At 38.9% G+C, this 20,198-nt stretch overlaps 2 protein-coding genes across 3 annotated transcripts in view; one reads left to right on the top strand and one right to left on the bottom strand.

The window, feature by feature from the left end:
- The window catches only part of LOC105453867 (hemicentin-2-like), a 120,598-nt gene extending 104,398 nt beyond the window's left edge, over positions 1–16,200 (bottom strand). The window contains exons 1-2 of the mRNA XM_011696135.1: positions 15,900–16,200; positions 14,786–14,907 (exon numbers count right to left, since the gene is read on the bottom strand). The gene's annotated coding sequence lies outside the window, so the exon portion shown is untranslated. The remainder of the gene's footprint in view (positions 1–14,785; positions 14,908–15,899) is intronic.
- On the top strand, positions 1,681–6,318 carry LOC105453868. Of its 2 annotated transcripts, none has more exons than XR_974924.1 (2): positions 1,681–2,070; positions 5,664–6,318. XR_974924.1 is itself a non-coding variant. In XM_011696137.1 (2 exons), exons 1-2 carry the CDS (start codon positions 2,040–2,042, stop codon positions 2,631–2,633), a joined length of 369 nt encoding a protein of 122 aa, XP_011694439.1. In that variant the 5' UTR covers positions 1,681–2,039; the 3' UTR covers positions 2,634–2,764. The 2 variants fall into 2 exon arrangements, 1 of the variants encoding a protein (XP_011694439.1); XM_011696137.1 differs by lacking the exon at positions 5,664–6,318 and adding an exon at positions 2,296–2,764.
- Positions 16,201–20,198: the final 3,998 nt, after the last annotated feature.

The following is a 20,198-nucleotide window of genomic DNA, read 5'->3' as shown; positions in this document are numbered from 1 at the left end:
CACGGCCAGTGAAAAATCACGTTATTACCTTAGCTAGAGAGCGGCGAAACAGTGGCCATGCGTGCGCTCCCCAGTGTGACAAATCGCGGTATCGTAAAACGAACGAGTATCGCCCGTTATCTTGACAGGCCTACTTGGCCACGTCTATTCCGAAAAATTGAATTCGACCTTAGGACCAGATTGCCGAGAATCTAACCGAGATCGAGATATATATCCTGTTTTTTTTTGTTGTTGTTGAAATTTTTATCCCGATCCGTGTATTGCAAGGATTACGATTGGTGCGGAAATAGCTATCATGTATAAGCTTGATAGAAATCGGAATTCTCGCGTAAATTATTAATACTCTCCTATATATTTTAAAAACAAATGTTTATTGTAAAATGTATCGAAAACTTAAACTAAAAATTTCTAGTTTCTCTTAAATAAAAATAAGTAATGGTAGAATAAATTCACGTCACAATAACAAAGTAATTGAGGCAACAACGCGGAGGAAACTACTGCCGTTATCTTTCAGAGTATACATTGCTGCCTGTAGAACACGCACTTCACACAATCGATCCATCTACGTACCTACAATCTTCAAAAGATTCTAAAACTTTTCCAAAACTATCATATCCTAGGAACTTAGAAAGCGTGTGTAAAGAATACCGGTCAAACTTGACGACATTTATCGCGCGATTGCTGAACGATTTTTAATACAATTGAAATTAAATGCACAAAGAATGAAAATAAATTGTAATTTAAAAAATCAGCTTTCTCTATTAAATTAAAATTTTTTTTTAATTATATAATACAATACGTATTTTTAATAAAATATCACTTGCATCTGATGGTATATAAATTGTACTAAATTAATTGTAAAACGTGTAGAATTTGGATGAAAATTATGCTTTATTGATGTCAGCAGTTTCTTGCGTGTAATACGTTAGCGATCGTGGCGCATTTTCATAACGCATTTTCCTCTCTGTTGTTCCCATAAATTTCTACATTTAGAACTCTAGGTGGTTGATTTATGAGTCCTTCTACAACAGGGAAGGTATATCCGCGAGAGAGAGAGAGAGAGAGAGAGAGAGAGAGAGTTTCCCGGGGTCCGAAATTATGCAATAATTATGCGTTGATTAAAGAAGATCCACGCTGTTGAAGCTTCCTCGGCCATCGTAGTCGCATCGCAACACGAATGCTAACGAAGACGTTACTCAGAAATAAGGAACAGCAATTTCGCGCAGAAATGCACGCGTGTTATCTTCACACATTTCTCGCCTCGCATTTAATCGCGGGAGAGAAATTGTACGAGCGCGGTACTTAAAATGCGCGCGAAGAGCGCGAAAACAGATGAGTTACGTTCAAAGTTTAGATATATAGAAACATTTATCAATTCCGTTTACTTTAATCGGAATCATCGAAGTATAGCAGCAGGATAATACCGAAAGTGTGGATAGATTCATAAAATATTTTAAATTGCCCGCGGTAAATTGCGGCAGTAGTAAAAGTATCCATTACAAGATAAGGCGAATGATAAACGAGCAGAAGCGTCGCTTTCTTTGCGAGAAAACTGCTTTCTTGGGGGAGAGGGAGGGAGTAAGAGGGGTGGGGGGAAGGGGGCAGGAGGGGGGAGAGACTTACTTCCACCGGCGCGATACATTTTGCGAATCGTTAGTTTGCAACAAGAGTCTCAGAAGAGATCAGATAACTTTCCCGTGCGGCGCTTCATCACCGAGACAGAAGTCTTGAAGAAGACGTGAAGAGCCGTGTGTATAGGGTCGACGGGAAGTTGATGACGCGGATCTACACGGAGCAGATCTATTAAATGAGCTCGAGCGAAACGGACGGAGGGTGAGAAGCGGAATAAGCTAACCCGAACATATGACATCGTCGTCGTCGTCGTCGCCGTCGCCGTCGGTTGCCTCCCGATATCAAGGCAACGCGACGTCAACGCGAAAAAGCAGCTGACCGTAAAAAGACAATAAGAAGTATCAACGTATTACCAATAACATCGGCGGAAATCGAGATACGAGATAACTAAGAAATAAGAAGAAAGCATGTGCGAGAGAGGAAAAGAGACAAAAGACGGTAACATACATTTTGATTTAAAAGGATATAAGATATATAAGTGCGGACAACCGGAAGACTCTTTCTGTAACATTTTTCAATTCTAAAATTCCGAAATCTAGCAATTTAACTTCCCCGCGATGCTCTCGCGAAGCTCTATCCTACCACTCGCTTATTTGCGACGCGCAGAAAACTTTATGCCCCATATATTTATTTTAATGGGTTTACTTTACTGTTTGTTTTCAGCTTGCCTTTTCTATCATGTAAAAAATATTCAGGTCACTCCCTTCCTCAGAATCTACAAACTAAGTGCGCCACAAAGGCGGAATGAACAAGACCCCCACACTTCCCCCAGACCCCTCGCTGCTACGTACAGGCCGGGGTGCGTTTCTTCTTTGTTTACGAGCAGAATCGCGAAAGGATCAAATAACTTTCTCTCCGGGTTCCTCATCACGTCGCCCGGAGTGATCAAGGAAAAGAACGAACGCGCGTCCGCTGACAGTCTGCAAGTTGAATTCCCGGAGGAGAAAATAAAAACTCTTTTAAGTGACAAACTGCAGGCTATATGGATATCGCGACAATGATATTGCAGAGGTTACCAATGAATTCAGTTTCGTTCGAGATATTTGTCTAGAACGTAACACGATCTGCTGGTTTTTTAAGATAACGTTGTTTTCCCGTTAATTTTTTTTCACTAATTGCTTGAAGAAAAATTGTATTGAATTAAACTCTGAAATTCTTTTGTAACATCGTAATGGATAAAAATCGAATAAATCGAAAATAATGCTAAAAAATAAATTAAAAAGAATGCTATTCAGCAAATTATTGTTTCTACGACATATATCAATTTTTTTCAAATTGGACCCCAAATGTCGCATCTTGAGAGTCAATCATTTTTGCCACGTTCAGCCGAGATTCGTTTCTGCGGCTATTTCGATATCGCGACACGCACATAACACGGCCGTTCGTCAAGTGTACGAAACTATCGCTTAGATACGCGATTTATATTCGATGGAAATCGAAGGATATCCGGAGAGAGAGTGCGAGGCACGATTTACATCCCCCTTCCCCACCCTGCGCATGTTGGAGCGGGATCTTACCTCGCGAATTCTTCGCGCCTTTTCGATCACAGAATGCGCGAATTTGCATGCTCAAACCTTCCGCTTGATTTGAGTGCAGTGTCAATGCGCGTGCCAGATTGCGCGCATTATGTGCGAACATAGGAGAGTATTGGTCCGCATTTTTATCTGCGCAGATCGCATATATTCCCACGACACGCGTCGTGACATTATTACTTCTCATAATACGAGAAGATTGTTAAATATCATAAAGTTTTACAGATTATTCGGACTACGCGCGTAAAATCTATTTTAATCTATTTTCTTCATCTTATCGCATCGAGTAAATGATTCTTATAATTATCTTTTACTCTGCCACCTTTAATTGCGTGCATCAGCGTGATCTTTTCTCATCTTCACTGCTGCAATACACTCTATAATGTACTACGCTATACTTTCAGCCTCCTCTCGCTCTTCCCATAATTAAAAAAACATGAACTATACGCAAAAGAATAAATAATTCATCAAATATAATTTTATTATTCTCGGTCGGTGTCCTCCGGTGACTTATCAATCTTATATAAAATGATAAATTTATGAAACCTCCTATAATGTTCTGTATAATCCGATATGTATAATTCATGTCATACCGCGTGACCTAGTCCGGAACTGCAATACAGTCGCATCGTACGGTACGGTGGACGTTCTTACAGTATGACAAGTACGTTAGTCATGAAATAAGTGTGTGTCCCGCCGCAATATATACATATATATACAGCGCACCGACGCGACGTATCTTCGTGTACAACGGATATAACTCGTATATCACGCCTTTGATCGTATGCACGGTTGTTATTATCGCTATGAGGTATCACGCAATCATGGAGATGAAATGAATGTGATTGAGTCGCCCATAATGTATATGCGCAACCATAATTATACGCTTCCGCTGTACGAGAGAGCTGTGCAAGCTCATCGAAATAGCGGCAGACACTGGCGTGTGCGCAAGAAATTCGCGTTCGGGGGTCGCGCAAATTTCCCCGCGCGGCATTAAACGCTACGCGACCGCGGGCGAAAACTCGTTTCTTTTACGCGACTATATTTAACATGCGCTTCTAAGTTCTTAACTGCATTACATAAAAGATTTTTTTAACGTACAGCAACGAGGAGAAAAGGGAAAGACGAAAATGGTAAATTGGATCAAGGAAAAATTTGTTACGAGTACATTAAGCTCCAAGCAGTTAAAGAAAAAGGCTCTTTATGAAGAGCAATTAATTTGCACTCCGAAAGAAGTTACACGACTGTGATGATAGAGATAAAACGCGTCGCCTTCCCCGTTATATTCTTCACTCCTAAAAAAGATGCTTTTGCACCATGCACGTCTAGAATGTCAATATCCGGGCATCATGTTTATACCCTAATCGCATGCATGGCCGACCACCAAGAGACTGCTCGCCGCACGTGTCGCACCGGGCTACAAGGTCGTACCGATAATATTACTCTGCCACACTTATTCGTGTCTAAAAATAACACGAAAATATGCAACCAAGATAACGCGTTCAACATACTCGCAGAAACGTAAACTATCGAAAAATTCATCCAACGTGACGGATAAACAGAAAAGATACATTCGACATAAGAATGTATAAATTTCGACCCCAAATTATTCTCATCGGGAAGCTTATTACTCGAAAATTGATGAAAATTACAAAAGCAAATTCATTAGGCGGTGATCAATGAAATTATAAATATTTTAGCTCACTTTTGTTCAATTTTCATCAATTACCGAGAACCATAATAGACCCGCTGTGTCGATCTTATTTATAATAGTTTATCTAATTTTCCCTACTGCGACGAATAAATCGTGATGCTAATATTAAAAATAGCGATAGACACAGAAAATTCGCCTTCATGAGATATATCTTTTTAACTATAATAGTTTATATACTATAATAGTTCAAGAGTTTTGATAGAAGAAGCGAAATCAACGATATTGTTCTGTCTCTAAAAGTTTAAATTTCCAAAGACGTAGTCCAGAAAACGATACGTATATTTATCGTATGCATTTATATATTATAAATGTATTTATTGTCTAAATATATTTTCTCATTGTTCGCTCAGATATAAACTTTTTATCAAGCGTATGAGACCTAAGTGTGCGCTTAATAAACCAAACTTCCCCTAGTCAGTTCCCTGATCACATGTTTTACCGTTACGGCTCTTCCGAAGTTAGTAAACCACCCTCTATAATTTACTTAGATTTATTTTATTGTCTACCCCAACCTTTTGCTGGGCATTTAAACTCGACCGTACGTTACGATCCGACTTTAGTGTCACTCGAGCGTGCTCAGACGTCTCGGGGCTTTCTCGATCGCCGCATGAGCTTCGCTCGTACAGCGGCGGACAAAAATGTAAGTTCCGTGAGCCGTTACTCCGAATTTTTCTGACCGCGTTGACTGATTTACCGCCGTCCGCGGTCGGAGCCGAACATCCGGGCACCGATTCTCGCCAACTATACTGTATTTCGAGATCTAATTTGATTGTACGGAATTTCAGCACGGAAGAGAACGAGGGAGCGGATGCTGTAACGAGAGGCACGAGAAACGAGGCGAGCGATGAGCGTGAGAAGAAGGAAGATCAATAATCAACGGGCCAACGTAGAAAATCAATGCCGGGCGAAATGCATCCGGTGTATCGGGAAAATAGAAGCTACACGGATCTCCAAATGGAAACAAATGGAGCTAAATCGCACGAGTGCCGTGCCGAGCGAGTAGAGAGACTGCGGATGTGTATTCAGATGCGGCAATATACGAGAGGGAAGAGAGAGAGAGAGAGAGAGAGAGAGAGAAAAGAGGCCGGATGTTGGCCGTTACGTCTTGCTCGTCTATTTTACTGAGCAAATTTGCATATACATGATAACGATGCCGTGACTTTTGCTCATATTTAACACGTCGACGAACAGCAATGGCTATAACCGTTATAGCGAAGTTTATTTTGCCATGTATCCGCCTGTACCAAACTATGTTCCCCTGATTTTGGCACCACGCTTATGCTTCCCATTTCTTCGCTGACTTTTTTGTCTACACCAAAATTAAAAATAAATAATATTTGATATCTTTCTGATTTTTTTAATTTTAATTTTTTGATTTTAATTTTTTTAATTAATATTTAGTAATAAAGTACTATTTTAAAGTAATGAATGACGATCTACTCTAATTTTCGGGAACTTTTGTGTTTTTTTATATAAATCTATAATTATTTTCATAATATATAAATATATTAAAACATAATAAAATGTTGAATCTTAAAGATATTTTTATCGTTGTTGTCGTACGTTCAAATTAATTAATTATATGAAATTACTATACATTAAGTATTGTTAAAATTATAAGAATAACTAATTATCAATCACAACATGATTCTCATTGTTCATAGAAAAAAAATGCAACGTTCAATCTCGAAAAACAAACTTAACATTTTTTATGCAATCCAACAATATTCAATCATTAAGCTCTATAATAAGCGACTGGAAACGGACATAAGCACTGGAGTATCGCGGGTGGGGCGGAAAAGCTGCAAAGTTAGAGAGTGAGTTCTCCATTTCTGCAGCCTCAACGGCGTTCCGGTAAATAAGCCTCGGAAACAAAGAGGAAAAGAGCAAGAAGATTGCGTGGATTCCATTTAGAAGTGTATTCGAGTCCTTCCTTGCATTTACTTATCCGCGGCGATTGTGGTTTTCAACATCGCTCCTCGCCTTTTACCACTACTAAAACAGCATGAATTGGGCTTGCAGTACAATCAGATGTTCTAGCTTACATCAAGGACAGTGCAATTAGTGTCGGAGTATTGATGTAAAAAAAGTAAAATATAAAATTAATCGGTATCACTTATATTAAAAATATTCAAACTGCACTCAAGTTATAAAAAATACTCAAGCTTTCATTAATTCTCGTTGTGTTATTAAACGTAATTAACACGCTCTATCCGCAATTTAGAAAAAGAAACTATTTTTAGAAGAAGTATTAATGTTCGTCCGCAATAGAGTAAATTTTTTACCATTAATCGCGTTGGCTCTCTCAGGTAATTTCATTAGGACACACCGAACTTACGAGGAGAGTTCATAAATTCCGCTTAAGTACCAACATCGCCGAGTCCCCTCCAACAGCCACGAGATACATCTTGATCAATTAGTCGAATGATATCATCCCGTTACATGATATTTCCATTTCTCGCTTCAAATACGATAGATCGCCATCATTACTCGATGGGCATTTCAATGCCTGTGTGCGCAATTTATTCGAATACTCTATGCGGGTTTGCGAGATTAATTACCGTTAAATTTCCATGATTAGTACACACGATTAGATCATTCGTGTCAGCTGTAATTAGTAATAACATCTATATACAATTTTTGTAATACACAAACTGACAAATATTTTCTAAAGTTAAAGTATATGTAAGAATCACTTAATAATTTTTGTATACTTTGTATACTTGTAAAAGTGATAAAATTAATCCAGATACGAAAAAACCATCGTTTGTAAAAAAATCGGAAAATCATCGTGTACTAAGCTGTACACTAAAGATTAATAATATAAATGACGCGGTAACTCCAAAAAAAGTTATTCCCTAAATGTATTAGACTACGCATTGAAGATTTAAAAATTGAGAATTGCGAATTGAAGATTAGAATTTGACAGATTAGACAATTTTAATTTTAATCTCCGTTTTGTTTCCGTCGGTTGAATTCTAATCTCCAATGTGTAGTCTGATACGGACTTTACAGTCGTTTTATCACAGCGTATTGTTCATCATCGTAAGATTTCTCCAAAGTGAGCACAAGCCAGCGGAATGCACATTACAAACTACCGCGGTGACAATTTTTTTATCGCCGACACTGCGGCTTTTACCACACCGGTAGATCGTAAAAGTGTCCGCGCGCGACGTCTTTTACGATACCACCGAAAAACTTTGTCGTCGAGTTCGTTTTTGCACGTAACGGCGCACTCTCCCTCACTCGCGATTTACGAACATACATCGGCCCCGAAAAAATATTGGCACGAAGAATTTCGTTACATTTCCCTTACATCTTGGATATATTTTTTTTATTATATCAGGAAAAGATATATTAAGGTGCAAGTTTGATAATACATGAAATTTAATAATACATGTTAAATTTGCCAATTTAATTTATCATTAAACATTCATAAAACGACCTGCAATTTATATGTAAAAACGTCACACATATCTAAAATTAATATTGTAATATTCAATATCGAATATCTTGATAATTAAACGAGTTTTAAAAATAAGATTTCTCTTCCTATATCAAATTAAACTATATCAAATTTCTACATCAAAATAAACTGTATCAAGTGCCAACTAAAATAATCTAGTTCAATTTCTAGCTCAGCTTTTAATAACCAAACAAGACACTTTCGGAGTTAATTATGCAGTTTTAATTATGCACTTTCTTAGTAGTGTCAATTAAAAAAAATCAACTTATTGAAGTACAATTTATTAAAATGTTCGTTTTATAGAGTCTCTTAATAGATACTCCTATTTATTATTTACCTAATAAATAATCGACAAACATCGTGTAAAAAGATGAAAATGTGTCATCCTATAAAGCGTACATTAATTTTTAAAATTAAATAGATCACGTTAATGTGACATCCCTCAAGTAACACAACATTCAATAGAATAAAATGAGGTTAAAAATAATGAGTGCAGTGGCAAAAGATGAAGATATATAAATAAGAAACTATACCTACACATAAATAAGAGAGAGAGAGAGAGAGAAAGGACTGCACAAACTTGTCAGATGCACGCATGAATAGCAGACGCCTTTCACCGACTGGTTAATGATAAGAAACACTTTCACGAAAGAAGAAACCATAATATTTAAGTAGATGGAAAGTTCACGTTGTCTCTATTCACTTCGGCAAAGTGTGCATCGCATTTATAAATTACACGACGTGACCGAGGCTTCATTTAATCAAGCCGCTTATCAAGGACGCGCGTTAATTGAATTTTGATACTCAAACTCGTTTTCGTAAAATAAATAGAAGCTGCTGCGAAGTTAGAAGTCGCTTTACATAAATTACATCGACAGAGCTCATAATCAGAGACACTTTTCGAATTACTCCAATTTCCTCCTACATTCGCTGCACATTCGCTACATTAAATGTCCGTTACGGATTAAGTCGTTAAATTGGAACTGCGGTCGAAAAATTCGAAAGGCGAGTAAGCTAGTTTCAATTTACGAATATTTAAGAATATCAAAATAAACTGATGTTTATTCATCGGTTTTATTTCTGATCAAATCTGATTTATTTCTCTCGTCTCGCTTCAATTTAGTACAAAAAAAACAATATCTCACAATTATTCTGCAGTAGTATCAATTTTTTTTAAATAAAATTTTAGAAAAAGAATTAGTCTCACATTATTTATGGAATTTACGCGCAATTATAAAATACAACGCAGCGGTAAGCCATACACGTGTAAACGGAATTTTAACCAAAGCTTTCGCGACACGTTACAGAGAACAAGGATGTTCTTTACTCTCAATATGTTTGCCCTGAATATTAATGCACGAATGAGAATATTTATAGGGCTTCCTCAGTTGCTACGAAGTTACTGCGGTAAATTAGTTCTACCTTTGACGTAGTATTAGCGATCTGAAATTTAGTTATTTGCTTTTATATACCGTGAAATGCAGAAATCCGCCGTTGCCGTCGAACTCCGCGAAAGACAATACAAGTTCTAAAGTTACTACTTCCCGGCGCGTTCAAAATTATTCGCGAAGCGCGTATACCGTTCATACCGAGCGTTCTACATTCAATTGGGACAGTTGATACTACGTCTGTTGACGAGTGTCGACAAGATTTGTTTGATCTGTCAATTGGTAGTGCGGATTCTCTGTGCGAAATCGCGCGCTCGCGTCGTAATTTGTTCCCTGCGGCGTGGCGAGTGGAAACTGGCCCGAGAAATTGGCCGCTTTCTTGTGTGCAAACAGCGGCGCCCGGGCTAGTTTCGGACCAAGCCCAAAGTGTTGAATGTTGATTTTTCCCGATGAATCATTCAATTACGCCAATTAAGCTTGTGTCGAACGATGATATTCTGTTTTACCACAATACAGCGCGACCTAAATTCCCCCGCTGTCTCTCTCTCTTTCTCTCTCTCTCTTTCTCTTCCTCTCTTCGCGTTTGCCTGCATGATCGGTCAAAAGCAGATTTGTCAGAACACGCGTGAATCCGTGCAGAACTAAAAGATCCCGCAAATACCAGACTTTTTACAGAGAGAATTTCGACGATTGAACGGATGACGTAATTGCGTAACACGTATCCACAGAATTTAAATCTCCAACTTTAAATTGTTTTACGTCACATCGATAATTAGAACTTAAAAGAACAACAAAGTGTTATAATATTACTAACGTACTGTAGTTTTACTCGATTAAAAAAAACGATCGAACGCTGTCCCAGCTTAAGAAATTGTACGGCCATACAAATAATGATAATAACTGTCCTCTTTTGTGTATGCGGTATTATTAATTAAAAACTCCCGCGACCGGTAATTAGAACGTTAATTAAGGCCGAGAATTTCTGTCAGAATGTGCAACTTTGTTTGCGACTTTAGGTTTGCAGCTCACTTTGCTATAATTACAGAAAGCACTCTACTTTTCAGCTAAGTCCAACGACGAACTCTTCCCCAACTCGTTTCCATTCTCCCCAAGGCAGCCGACCCGCCCGCCCCTCCGCCGCTGCCATAGTGAAATTATTCGATGCCCCTCCCTATCTTCGGGATGTTATTTGAGACATGGGATCTTTCATCCTACCTCCTCGTTCAGTCTCTTGGGAGATTTACGAGAGCCGGTCTCTCTATCCGAATTTTCCAAATTTTATTCCGCGAATTTCATGTTAATTACGCAAGCTTGAAATTCTCGATATTTACGTTATCTTGTACGTATGTCGTTTAGAATCGCTTTGCTGTTTTATCGCGTAAATTGCATTCAGATCTTAATACCTCATTTTCGCCATTTTTGTTAAACAAGAAAAACAGCAATCGGCGTATTATCGCAAATTTCGCTGAAAAAATATCAGAAATAAAAGCAGATTTTTTCATATTATATTGTAATGTTTGAGATATTATTTTTTACACTCCAAAGCGTGAAAAAGTATCAAATAATTATCAAAACAATTCCGTACATCACTTACATTTGAGAGATCTCTTGTGGAAATAAACACCTAAATGACACAAACAAAATAGTTAAAAGAGCTGAAGAGATGATCATAGTTTTCCAATTATTCTCGCGTATTTACGACACATGAGATACTAACAAATGTTGAATTCAATCGAAATTCAATTTTACAGCATTATGTGTACTGCTACAGAACGGATTTAGCGTTCACTCATTTTCGATACATGCGTGGTAGTAAAGCGCGGTATTCGCGGTATTACAATGGCAAATCCGGTGTGCATTAACACGACATAAAACTACCGCTAAACCGGTAATCGAATATCGCCTGAGTAATAGCTCGTCGCAACCTTCTATCGCGCTACCCGATAATCGTATGACAAAATAACGATGCATTAAAGACCGATTATTACAGTGTATTAATGTATATCCAGCCACTCACTTTTACAGTTCTCGTCTACAAGACAGAATATTTATTTAGAAACTAACATATTAAATACATTCGCCTTGCGATTATTATTTATAAATTTATTAACACACAAAAATCAGAATTTTGGAGATTTTATTTCTCCATTTTGTAATTTATTCAAAATTGTAAAGATAATTGACGTAAAAATGTCGATTAAGTGCTAAATTTAAGTGAAGGAAATATGCTTCAACTTGTTAGTTTTCAGTGTTATTAATCGATACTCGAAATTTCCATAAATTTCCGTAAAAAAAATTCGTAAAACGATACACGGATATTTACATTTATATAAATTTTGTTCTAGGTGACACCTCGCGAAATATCGCGGGGTTTAAGCGAAGGTATGCAAAACCTAATGGAGAGTTTGCCACGGTTGCTCTGTGGCTATCGTAAATCCGAGGGCTGTCGCCACTTATTGCAGCCAATGTACTGTGCGGCGAGCGAGAAAGGAAGCGACAAAGAAGCGGTCCGATGGCGAAAAATTTGCATGATACTCCTGTATTTATGTGCGGTAACAGCAGCGCCCGTAATGGGCACACTGTCGCGGTTGGTACGATCAATGGGATCCACGAGAGAGTGATCTCTCTCAAAGATCGTCAATCGAATCGTCGGTACTATGCGCCAGGCGGGATCAGCTCGGGGAAAATGTGAAAAATTCGAACGCTGATGGAAATACGAGAGAGGAAAAGAGATACAGGGGAAAGCACGAAAAGAATCAGAGCGAAACAGAGAGACATATATATATATATATATATATATATATAGAAAGAGAACGAGAGAATGAGAGCAAAAAGCTCAGGAAGAAGCGAGAGGAACGCACAGAAACACAGATGGAACCGCGCACGAAGAGCGCGAAGCTGGAAGGGTTGTAGCAAGAGCTGGTTGCAGGTCAATTTAATCCTGGACGGTAGTTCGAGTCCACTTAAGTATCTGGTAAATAGATTCCGATTGAGAGTACCTATCCCAGATCCCTGCAGACATTCGATTCTCTTTGCCTCGCTCGGAGCGCCGAGCACACCCACCGCCTCCTAGATTCGCGATTCTCTCTCACCGCATCCGTCCGCATTCTGTCCGCCCTATCACCCATTTCCCTCTCCCCCGTGTATTCGAATCTCGAGTCTAAGACAAAACGAAGAGTTGCTCTCTCGATGCCGTGGCGTTAATATTCAAATCAATACTCATTCGGACGTCGATTTCCGGCCATCGAGAGGATCGCGACTCGTTGACGCAGCATCGTTTAAGAGTATCAAGATCGCACATCGAAAGATATTCGCGTGATCGCGGAAAATAATGATTGCAGAGGCGCTATCGTAGTTTCTTGAAGCATATAAAATAAATTAAAAACTAAAATAACTGTTAAAATAAAAAAAATTCTAAAACGATAAAAAATAATTGTTCCCTATATTTAAGCTATCGCAGTCGGGGATGACGGATTTATCGATAATCAGGCTTAAACTTCTTAAGACTAAGTGACAGATTTGCCGATGCATATCGCTTAAACCACTACAAATTCAGTTCCGTTTCTTAACTTTAAAATTTATGCTAATTATTTTGTAATTATGCAACAAGATAGATTAAACCGATTCTGTTTTTCTCACCCGCCTCTCTCCTGCTATCGTACTTGTCAAGAATGACACTCCTTCAAGAGAATGACGCTTACTACATTAATCATTTTTTAATATAGAAAAAAATTATGTAGTATTACTTGTTTATGATATTATTTGTAACCATTATTAATCAAAAACAAAATAAATATTACAAGTTTTCAATAAATCGATTTTTAATCAATTATTATTTATTTATTAAAGTGTATTATATTCATTTTAATATTGAATTTCACATATAAGAAATATGTGAAAGTTCTAGATTGTGTAAATCTGACTGAATTATTTTCCAATGATAATTGTGTTATCATATCGATCTGCTGTAAGCTTATTGAAAATAAAACTCAAGAATATATAACAATTTGTATCTAATAATGAAAAGTAACTTAATATCGTATGTCAATTGATATTCGTATTATTGTGAGAAATTTTCAATCCCGTCGCAATGGTTGGAAATAATTAAAAAGTCACAAGAAATCCATGTCATTAAATGCTAATTTATTCAAGATCCGATCGTTCTCTTGACCGCATATTATCTTTACGACATCTTGTCGACATGTAGTGTCATACAAAGAAAGACGATATGGATTTTCGCGTTGTCCTCTTATTGCTCTCAATTCGCGACCTGGTTTTGCGAGCTGCTCTATTTCGTTTGAATAAACGAGCACAAGAGGAATGTCACAGGAGTGCGTTCCTTGTTTTACGTTCTCTCTCTATCTACCTATCTCTTTCTCTCTCACGGCTCGCTTCGTCGAGAATGCGCTCGTTACCTCGCACGATAAAATTTGTCAATTATATTCCATAATGGAGAATGAATGCGCACACACGCAGCGTTTTATCTCTCGTCCGAAATGCCTTTCAATGTTACGCGCGACTTCATAGGAAACGCGTTTCGAATACGATTTCGCGTGCAACTTAATATTACCTACATTATCAGAGAGCTTTTCTCATATCAGAGAGATACCGACACCACCATTTCTTCTCCATGAGGCTTTACTTCTAGGAAACTTTACCTCTAGAATCTCTCACGAGATATTATACCTTGCAGTTATCAGAATAAATGATTATTGAATTTACAGAATTTATAAATTATGCAGTTCCTAAATATTGTATATTCTAGTGAATTTCGAGCAATCTACATTAATCACCATTAATAATACTATTACATCAAAAATGCTAACAAATCGGCCAAGTCGATTAATGATGTATCAAGCTCTAAATTTATTCGCATGTATATATTTTTATACGCATAATAAATCAAAATGATATATTCCATATTCATATTAAATGTCTGTATTATCATTTGTTCTCTAGTCCATCTATTTCGAGATAATAGATATATGAATTATTTATCTATTCCGTTAGATAAATTGAATATTAATTTCGCAACAAATAATGAATTACTCACCCTATGATTAATTCGCTGTTCGATCCGTTGTTCGATGTCTCCAAGACATTCTCTTTCTCCTCCTCTTCTCTTTCCTCTCAGGACTTTCCTCATTCCGCACAGACTGCACACAGCACACATCACTGGAAAAAAAAAATAACAATAACATTACAATAATTTAACAATCAAGCTTAAATAGTTATATTAAAGATTAAAATAATTTAAATCGAATGTTCAGTTAACATAACAAAAATTAAACGCTAATTTTACTTTTCAAAATATTAATAATATTTAGTAATTATACCAAATGGTTGAATATATGTATATATATATATATATTTATATATATATACATTAAATATATACTGTATATATATATAAATGTATTGCATCAATAGATACGCTGAACAACCGAAATGCAACAATCGCGTGACATTTTGCGCAACGCTTTTCTTTATCCAACTTCGCATTCGATCCGATCTCATTTCGCGTATCATCCCGTGCTCGAAATTCGAAACAACCTCTATATAATTATTCAGTATTTATGGCTGGCTCGTCGCGATTGCGTTTCGAGGAGCAATGCAAGCAGCACGATATGACTATCTGCCCGCTCGAGCATTTCTATTATACATATACCAATGATAGCGTGGCAAAATCTTACGCAGCGCGCTATACATATATCGCAAAGCAAATCGAGATGCCTGCAGCTGTTATCGTTATTAAAATATTAAACGAACCTAACGTTTTGCAATACGAATATTCCGTTTCTGAATTCAGGAGTAATGCGACAGCGACGCGAAACGGCCACCTGCCCGCTCGATGAATAGCGCGGTGGTTGACCTTGTTTACGCAGCGACGCGCGCTATGAAAACAAGCCAAGGCCTCCCCGCGGTTGTTATTGTACCGAAATGTTATACGAATCTTTCAAAATACGAATATTCTGTTTCTTAACTCAGCGGCGTAAAACAACCACCTGCTGACCCGCCCGCGCCGAGTGTCTCGGTCGGAATGACGACGCGACGCGCGGCGGCCAGCGGCAGCTAACCTTGTTTACGCAGCGACGCGCGCTGTGCGCCACAAAAACAAACCAAGGTCTACGACTCGGTTATCGTATCAAAATATTTGTTATACGAACCTTACGTGTTTCGTAGTAGGAATTCTCTCTCTCTCTCTCTCTCTTTCTCGCCGAATATCGTGTTTCTCACTTCTCGGTTTGCCGCGACGCGCGCTGTTATGATACTTGCGTGACATTCGATCGCGGAAATCGCGGAAATACACAGTCGATTGCAATCGCGCGCACACTTAAGCGTCAATTGACTACGTTCGCACAGTTCCTTTCGCGGCATCCTCTCGATATTAATCACACACGGATTTATTGAAGCGAAAAAACGATGCGAAAAAGAGCACGAAGCTGCGAGCCGTGCGGACAGCTCGGCAACTATGACGTCACGCGAATTAGCAAGATGGCGGAGCGCGCAGCGGGACAAATTACGCGGCTAACTTCACGCGCTATTCGCGGCGACGGCGCTATATACCTGTTGCTTCGATCTGTATTTTCGCGCACTTTTTGAATTTTAAACGACTTACGCAAAAAGTGGTATATGATCGCGTATTGTAACATAAACGCAAATTGAAAAAAATGATGGGATGATTGCTTATAATAGGGTAAAAGAAGAATCTCTGTAAATCTAATTATACTCTCATCATTAAAAAAAAATCGACTATATGCCATAATTAAGTGTTAATTCATTGTTGTAGTCGCGAATTTATTGTTCCTATTCATTCGTAAGAAATTAATATCAAAAGTGCTGATTTCATATATATGCATAATTTACTCTAGCAGCTCCACTATTAAAAATACAGTAAAAAAATACTCTTAGAATACAGTAAAAAAAAAAATAGATATATCAAAATTTTTCATTACTTTTTTATCTAAAATACTGCAAAGAATCAAGAAATTTTTTTAACAACTTAAACAAAGAGCAATTGCAGATCAAGATATTTTAAGAGAAATAATTCTAGAAATATCTTAGGATCAAAATTAATATCTTTAATGTATTTTATTTTTGTACGTGGGCTAGCACCGCCATAAATATATTTATTTATTTTAACACATATAAATTTTTTAATTTTATTTTAAATATATTTACTTTAATAAATAAATTACTCACAAGAAATATATCTGCTTCGATAAATACTTCGAAACACATAATCGCGCAAGTTAATTAACTGCGCGATCTCATTAATTGCCTGTCATATGGTACACAAATTATTTAACTTTTTCTCGAATGATTGATTTATTAACAGAAATTTGTAAAACTTAAATATTAAATCTAAGTTCGAGACAAATAACATTTATTTTTGTTTCGGTTGGAAAATGAAAATTAATTTTCAATTACTGCTTTTTCCAATTTTGATCACTCACGAGAGAAGTTGAAATTATGTGATTTTAACAAATCAAATAAATAAATCACTGCACACTTTTCTTTTTTTTCAATTATATTAAAATTTCACGCGCACAAATGTCACGTAATTTTATTCGTTTTACAATTAGAATAATATTGAAAAAATGTGAAAACAAGTTAATAAGAAAAATTAATTTAGAGAGTAGTTTATATTTCGACAAAGCCTTATCGTGTTCTTAGATGACCGCGTCCGTTCGCAGCCGAATCTCGCTCGGACCAAGTTTCATGTTAACATCGCTTTCGTCGCAATTTATTTCCGAAGGTTGCACAATTTCAAGGGAAGGAAGGTAGCACTTGCTCGAGTACTCGCATAGAAATTAGACTTGTTCTCCGATGCGCCGCCGACTCGTTCGGCCGTGAGTAACGCGGCGGACGACTTTTACGCATCCGCGCGAGCTGCAGCGGGCGTAATCTACCGGAAACGCGGTCGGCACGCGCGTTACAGAATAAAATACTTTAAAGGCAAACTTTGAATGGCTTGTGAAACCACGATACCCCTCCCTCATCCCCTCCGTCGATGCGACATGCCGGAAGCATAACGATCACAACGGAAGTATATACGTCACGTACATGTAATCGGCCGCATCTCCACGATTCTCGTTCGGGCAGGCGGGATGGAAGGGGGAGAGTTTATTCGCGAGCACGGTGGCTTAAAGGTCTTCCATCCGAGGGCGAAGGGCAAGGGAGGGTGAGGGGGAGGGGGGGGAATAGCGGGGAAAGAATATCTCTCCGCGGGATAAAGTTTTAACTAGTAGCTCGGGGTGGTCGGAAACTCCGGTGAAGCATATTCGAGAAAATGGCTCGTTAAAGAGTGAGGCGGCGCCGAATCAGGAAGCGGCGCACGATAGGAACAGAGGTCGGGATATGGGGGTTAGAAAGGAATGGTAGGTAGTAGATTGCAGACGGGGGCGGGGGGGAGGGAGGGGGAGGGGCAGGAGGGAAGGACCCGGAGTTATAAGAGGCGGGGAGATAGCGAGTTAAGCATGCAAATGCTTACACAAAATGTAACGTCGATGTCGCCGCATAACCGCCGCCGGTGCAGGCGCGCCGCGCGCCGGTTGCGCTTCCTGCAGCGGTCCTCCTCGTATCATCCCCTCCTCCCCCCCCCAACCCTCTCGCTCGCAGGAGCGCCTCCGGTGTACCGATGCTCGGTCGTGCTCGACGATACGGGGGCAATGCAAATTGCAATGTTGCATACATAATATACACGGTACGACTGCGAGCGATCTTGGAGACGCGCGCGGATGTCGGAAGACAGCCGCTCGTCGGGCATGTCCCTTCTGTTGAAGGAGGATCTTATTCGTAAATTGCTGTCCGAGGATCCAACTGACGGAGAATCCGCTCGCGGATGTTCTGGAAGTGTCGCACGCGGGCGGACGAGGAGGTCTTTCACGGATTATACGCCGTATATGATGACTGCCGCGCGCCATCATCGGCCGGATGATCGAGGATGGAAATCGGATCAGCATCCCCCTGGCGCTTTTAATACACGAGAATGGAGAGAGGGAGTGCCAGAGGCAGAGCGAGCTAATGTGCGAGGCGTATCTATCCATTGTCTTCGGTCAGTGGATTGATGGATTACGGCGGGAAGATACATCGACCTCCCCAGGACCTCCCCTGCGCGCACAATCGCGATTCGCTTTCGCTGCACGGCCGTCCGCCACCCAAGGCGGCCGCTTTTAATGTCCGTTGAGAGATAATTTACAGGCGGACCGGGTGCTGGTACCGCGTGCAATTAACAGCAGCCCCGGACTGCTGGACGTCTTCCGCGTTCAATTTCACACGGCCGATTTAATCCGCGGCATTTCGTCATCAAGTGCCCACTGTACTGGCACCATTAATCGACGCTCGCTTAACTTGAGGATGACTCGCGAGATGTTCATCAAAACGTAAACCCACCATTTCCGACCAACATTGCGAAAAAGTAATATTCGTGCTTTTTTTAGCTGACGTAACGTCGCTTTGCGATGTTACAGACTCGTACGTAAAAAAGCTTGGGATAATTTAACTTCTTGTTACTGTATATTCATTTCAACAACGCAGCTCCAAAAGAAACGGCAAATATTTTCGGACGACTTTTTCGTTTAACGTTCCGTCGGGATTGCAAATTCAAAGAGATATTCTGGATTATCTAAATCTGGAATTTTTGGATTATGAAATACATATATACGCGTGATAAAAAATATGTTTAATTAATATATTGATATAAAAAATTCGGGAAAATAGAGAAACATAAAAATAAAAGTTATATTATTATAAAAATTAAAATATCGCATTTTACCTGAAAATGATTAAAGAGGGGAAAAAATGTAAAATCTATAAAAATAATAATTTATATTCGCTTTGAATATTTCGAATCACAGAAATGATGTTTATCTAAATACAAGAAAAAGAAATACACAAAGAATGTGTATGTAGATATATGTTGCTCACCAAATTAAGCAGCGGAGCGCAACGTGCGACTCGAATCGCTTGCGAGTGGCGTTTTACTTATCGCCGGCAGATCCCAGATGTTTCGCCGACGTCTTCCGCCGATATCGGAGAGGTACGGGTGGCATGCCAATTGCTCCGGCTTGTTCCGCTCTCCGCTCGTGCAGAAGCAGCCGTGCCGGAAATATCCGGGGACGTATACCACCAGGGAATTCATCGCCGTCCAATTTTGTCACGCGACCTCGCAGAAACGTCACGCACGAAAAGTCGCGGATATGCGCGTCGAGGTTTATATACGCGTGTGCGTCGCGTACGATAGATTTCCGCTTCCGATCCGCTTTCCATCCCCCGTATACGCAACTACGAGAATTTTTTCCGTGTGTACATTGTGAAAACGCAGGTAATTTCGATATTTTAATTTTATTTTTATCGTGCTTCCCGTATTTTTTTCAACTGCGTTTTTTTCTCTCATTGCACGTTCGGATGCAGCAAATGATATGTAAATTTGACAAAAATTCGTTTCCAATTTTCGCGTGTGT

This window comes from Wasmannia auropunctata, unplaced genomic scaffold (genome assembly GCF_000956235.1).
Source record: "Wasmannia auropunctata unplaced genomic scaffold, wasmannia.A_1.0 LD335994.1, whole genome shotgun sequence".
Taxonomy (NCBI): domain Eukaryota; kingdom Metazoa; phylum Arthropoda; class Insecta; order Hymenoptera; family Formicidae; genus Wasmannia; species Wasmannia auropunctata.
The sequence above is the reverse complement of the archived record's forward strand: the minus strand, read 5'-3'. Positions and strand labels throughout refer to the sequence as shown.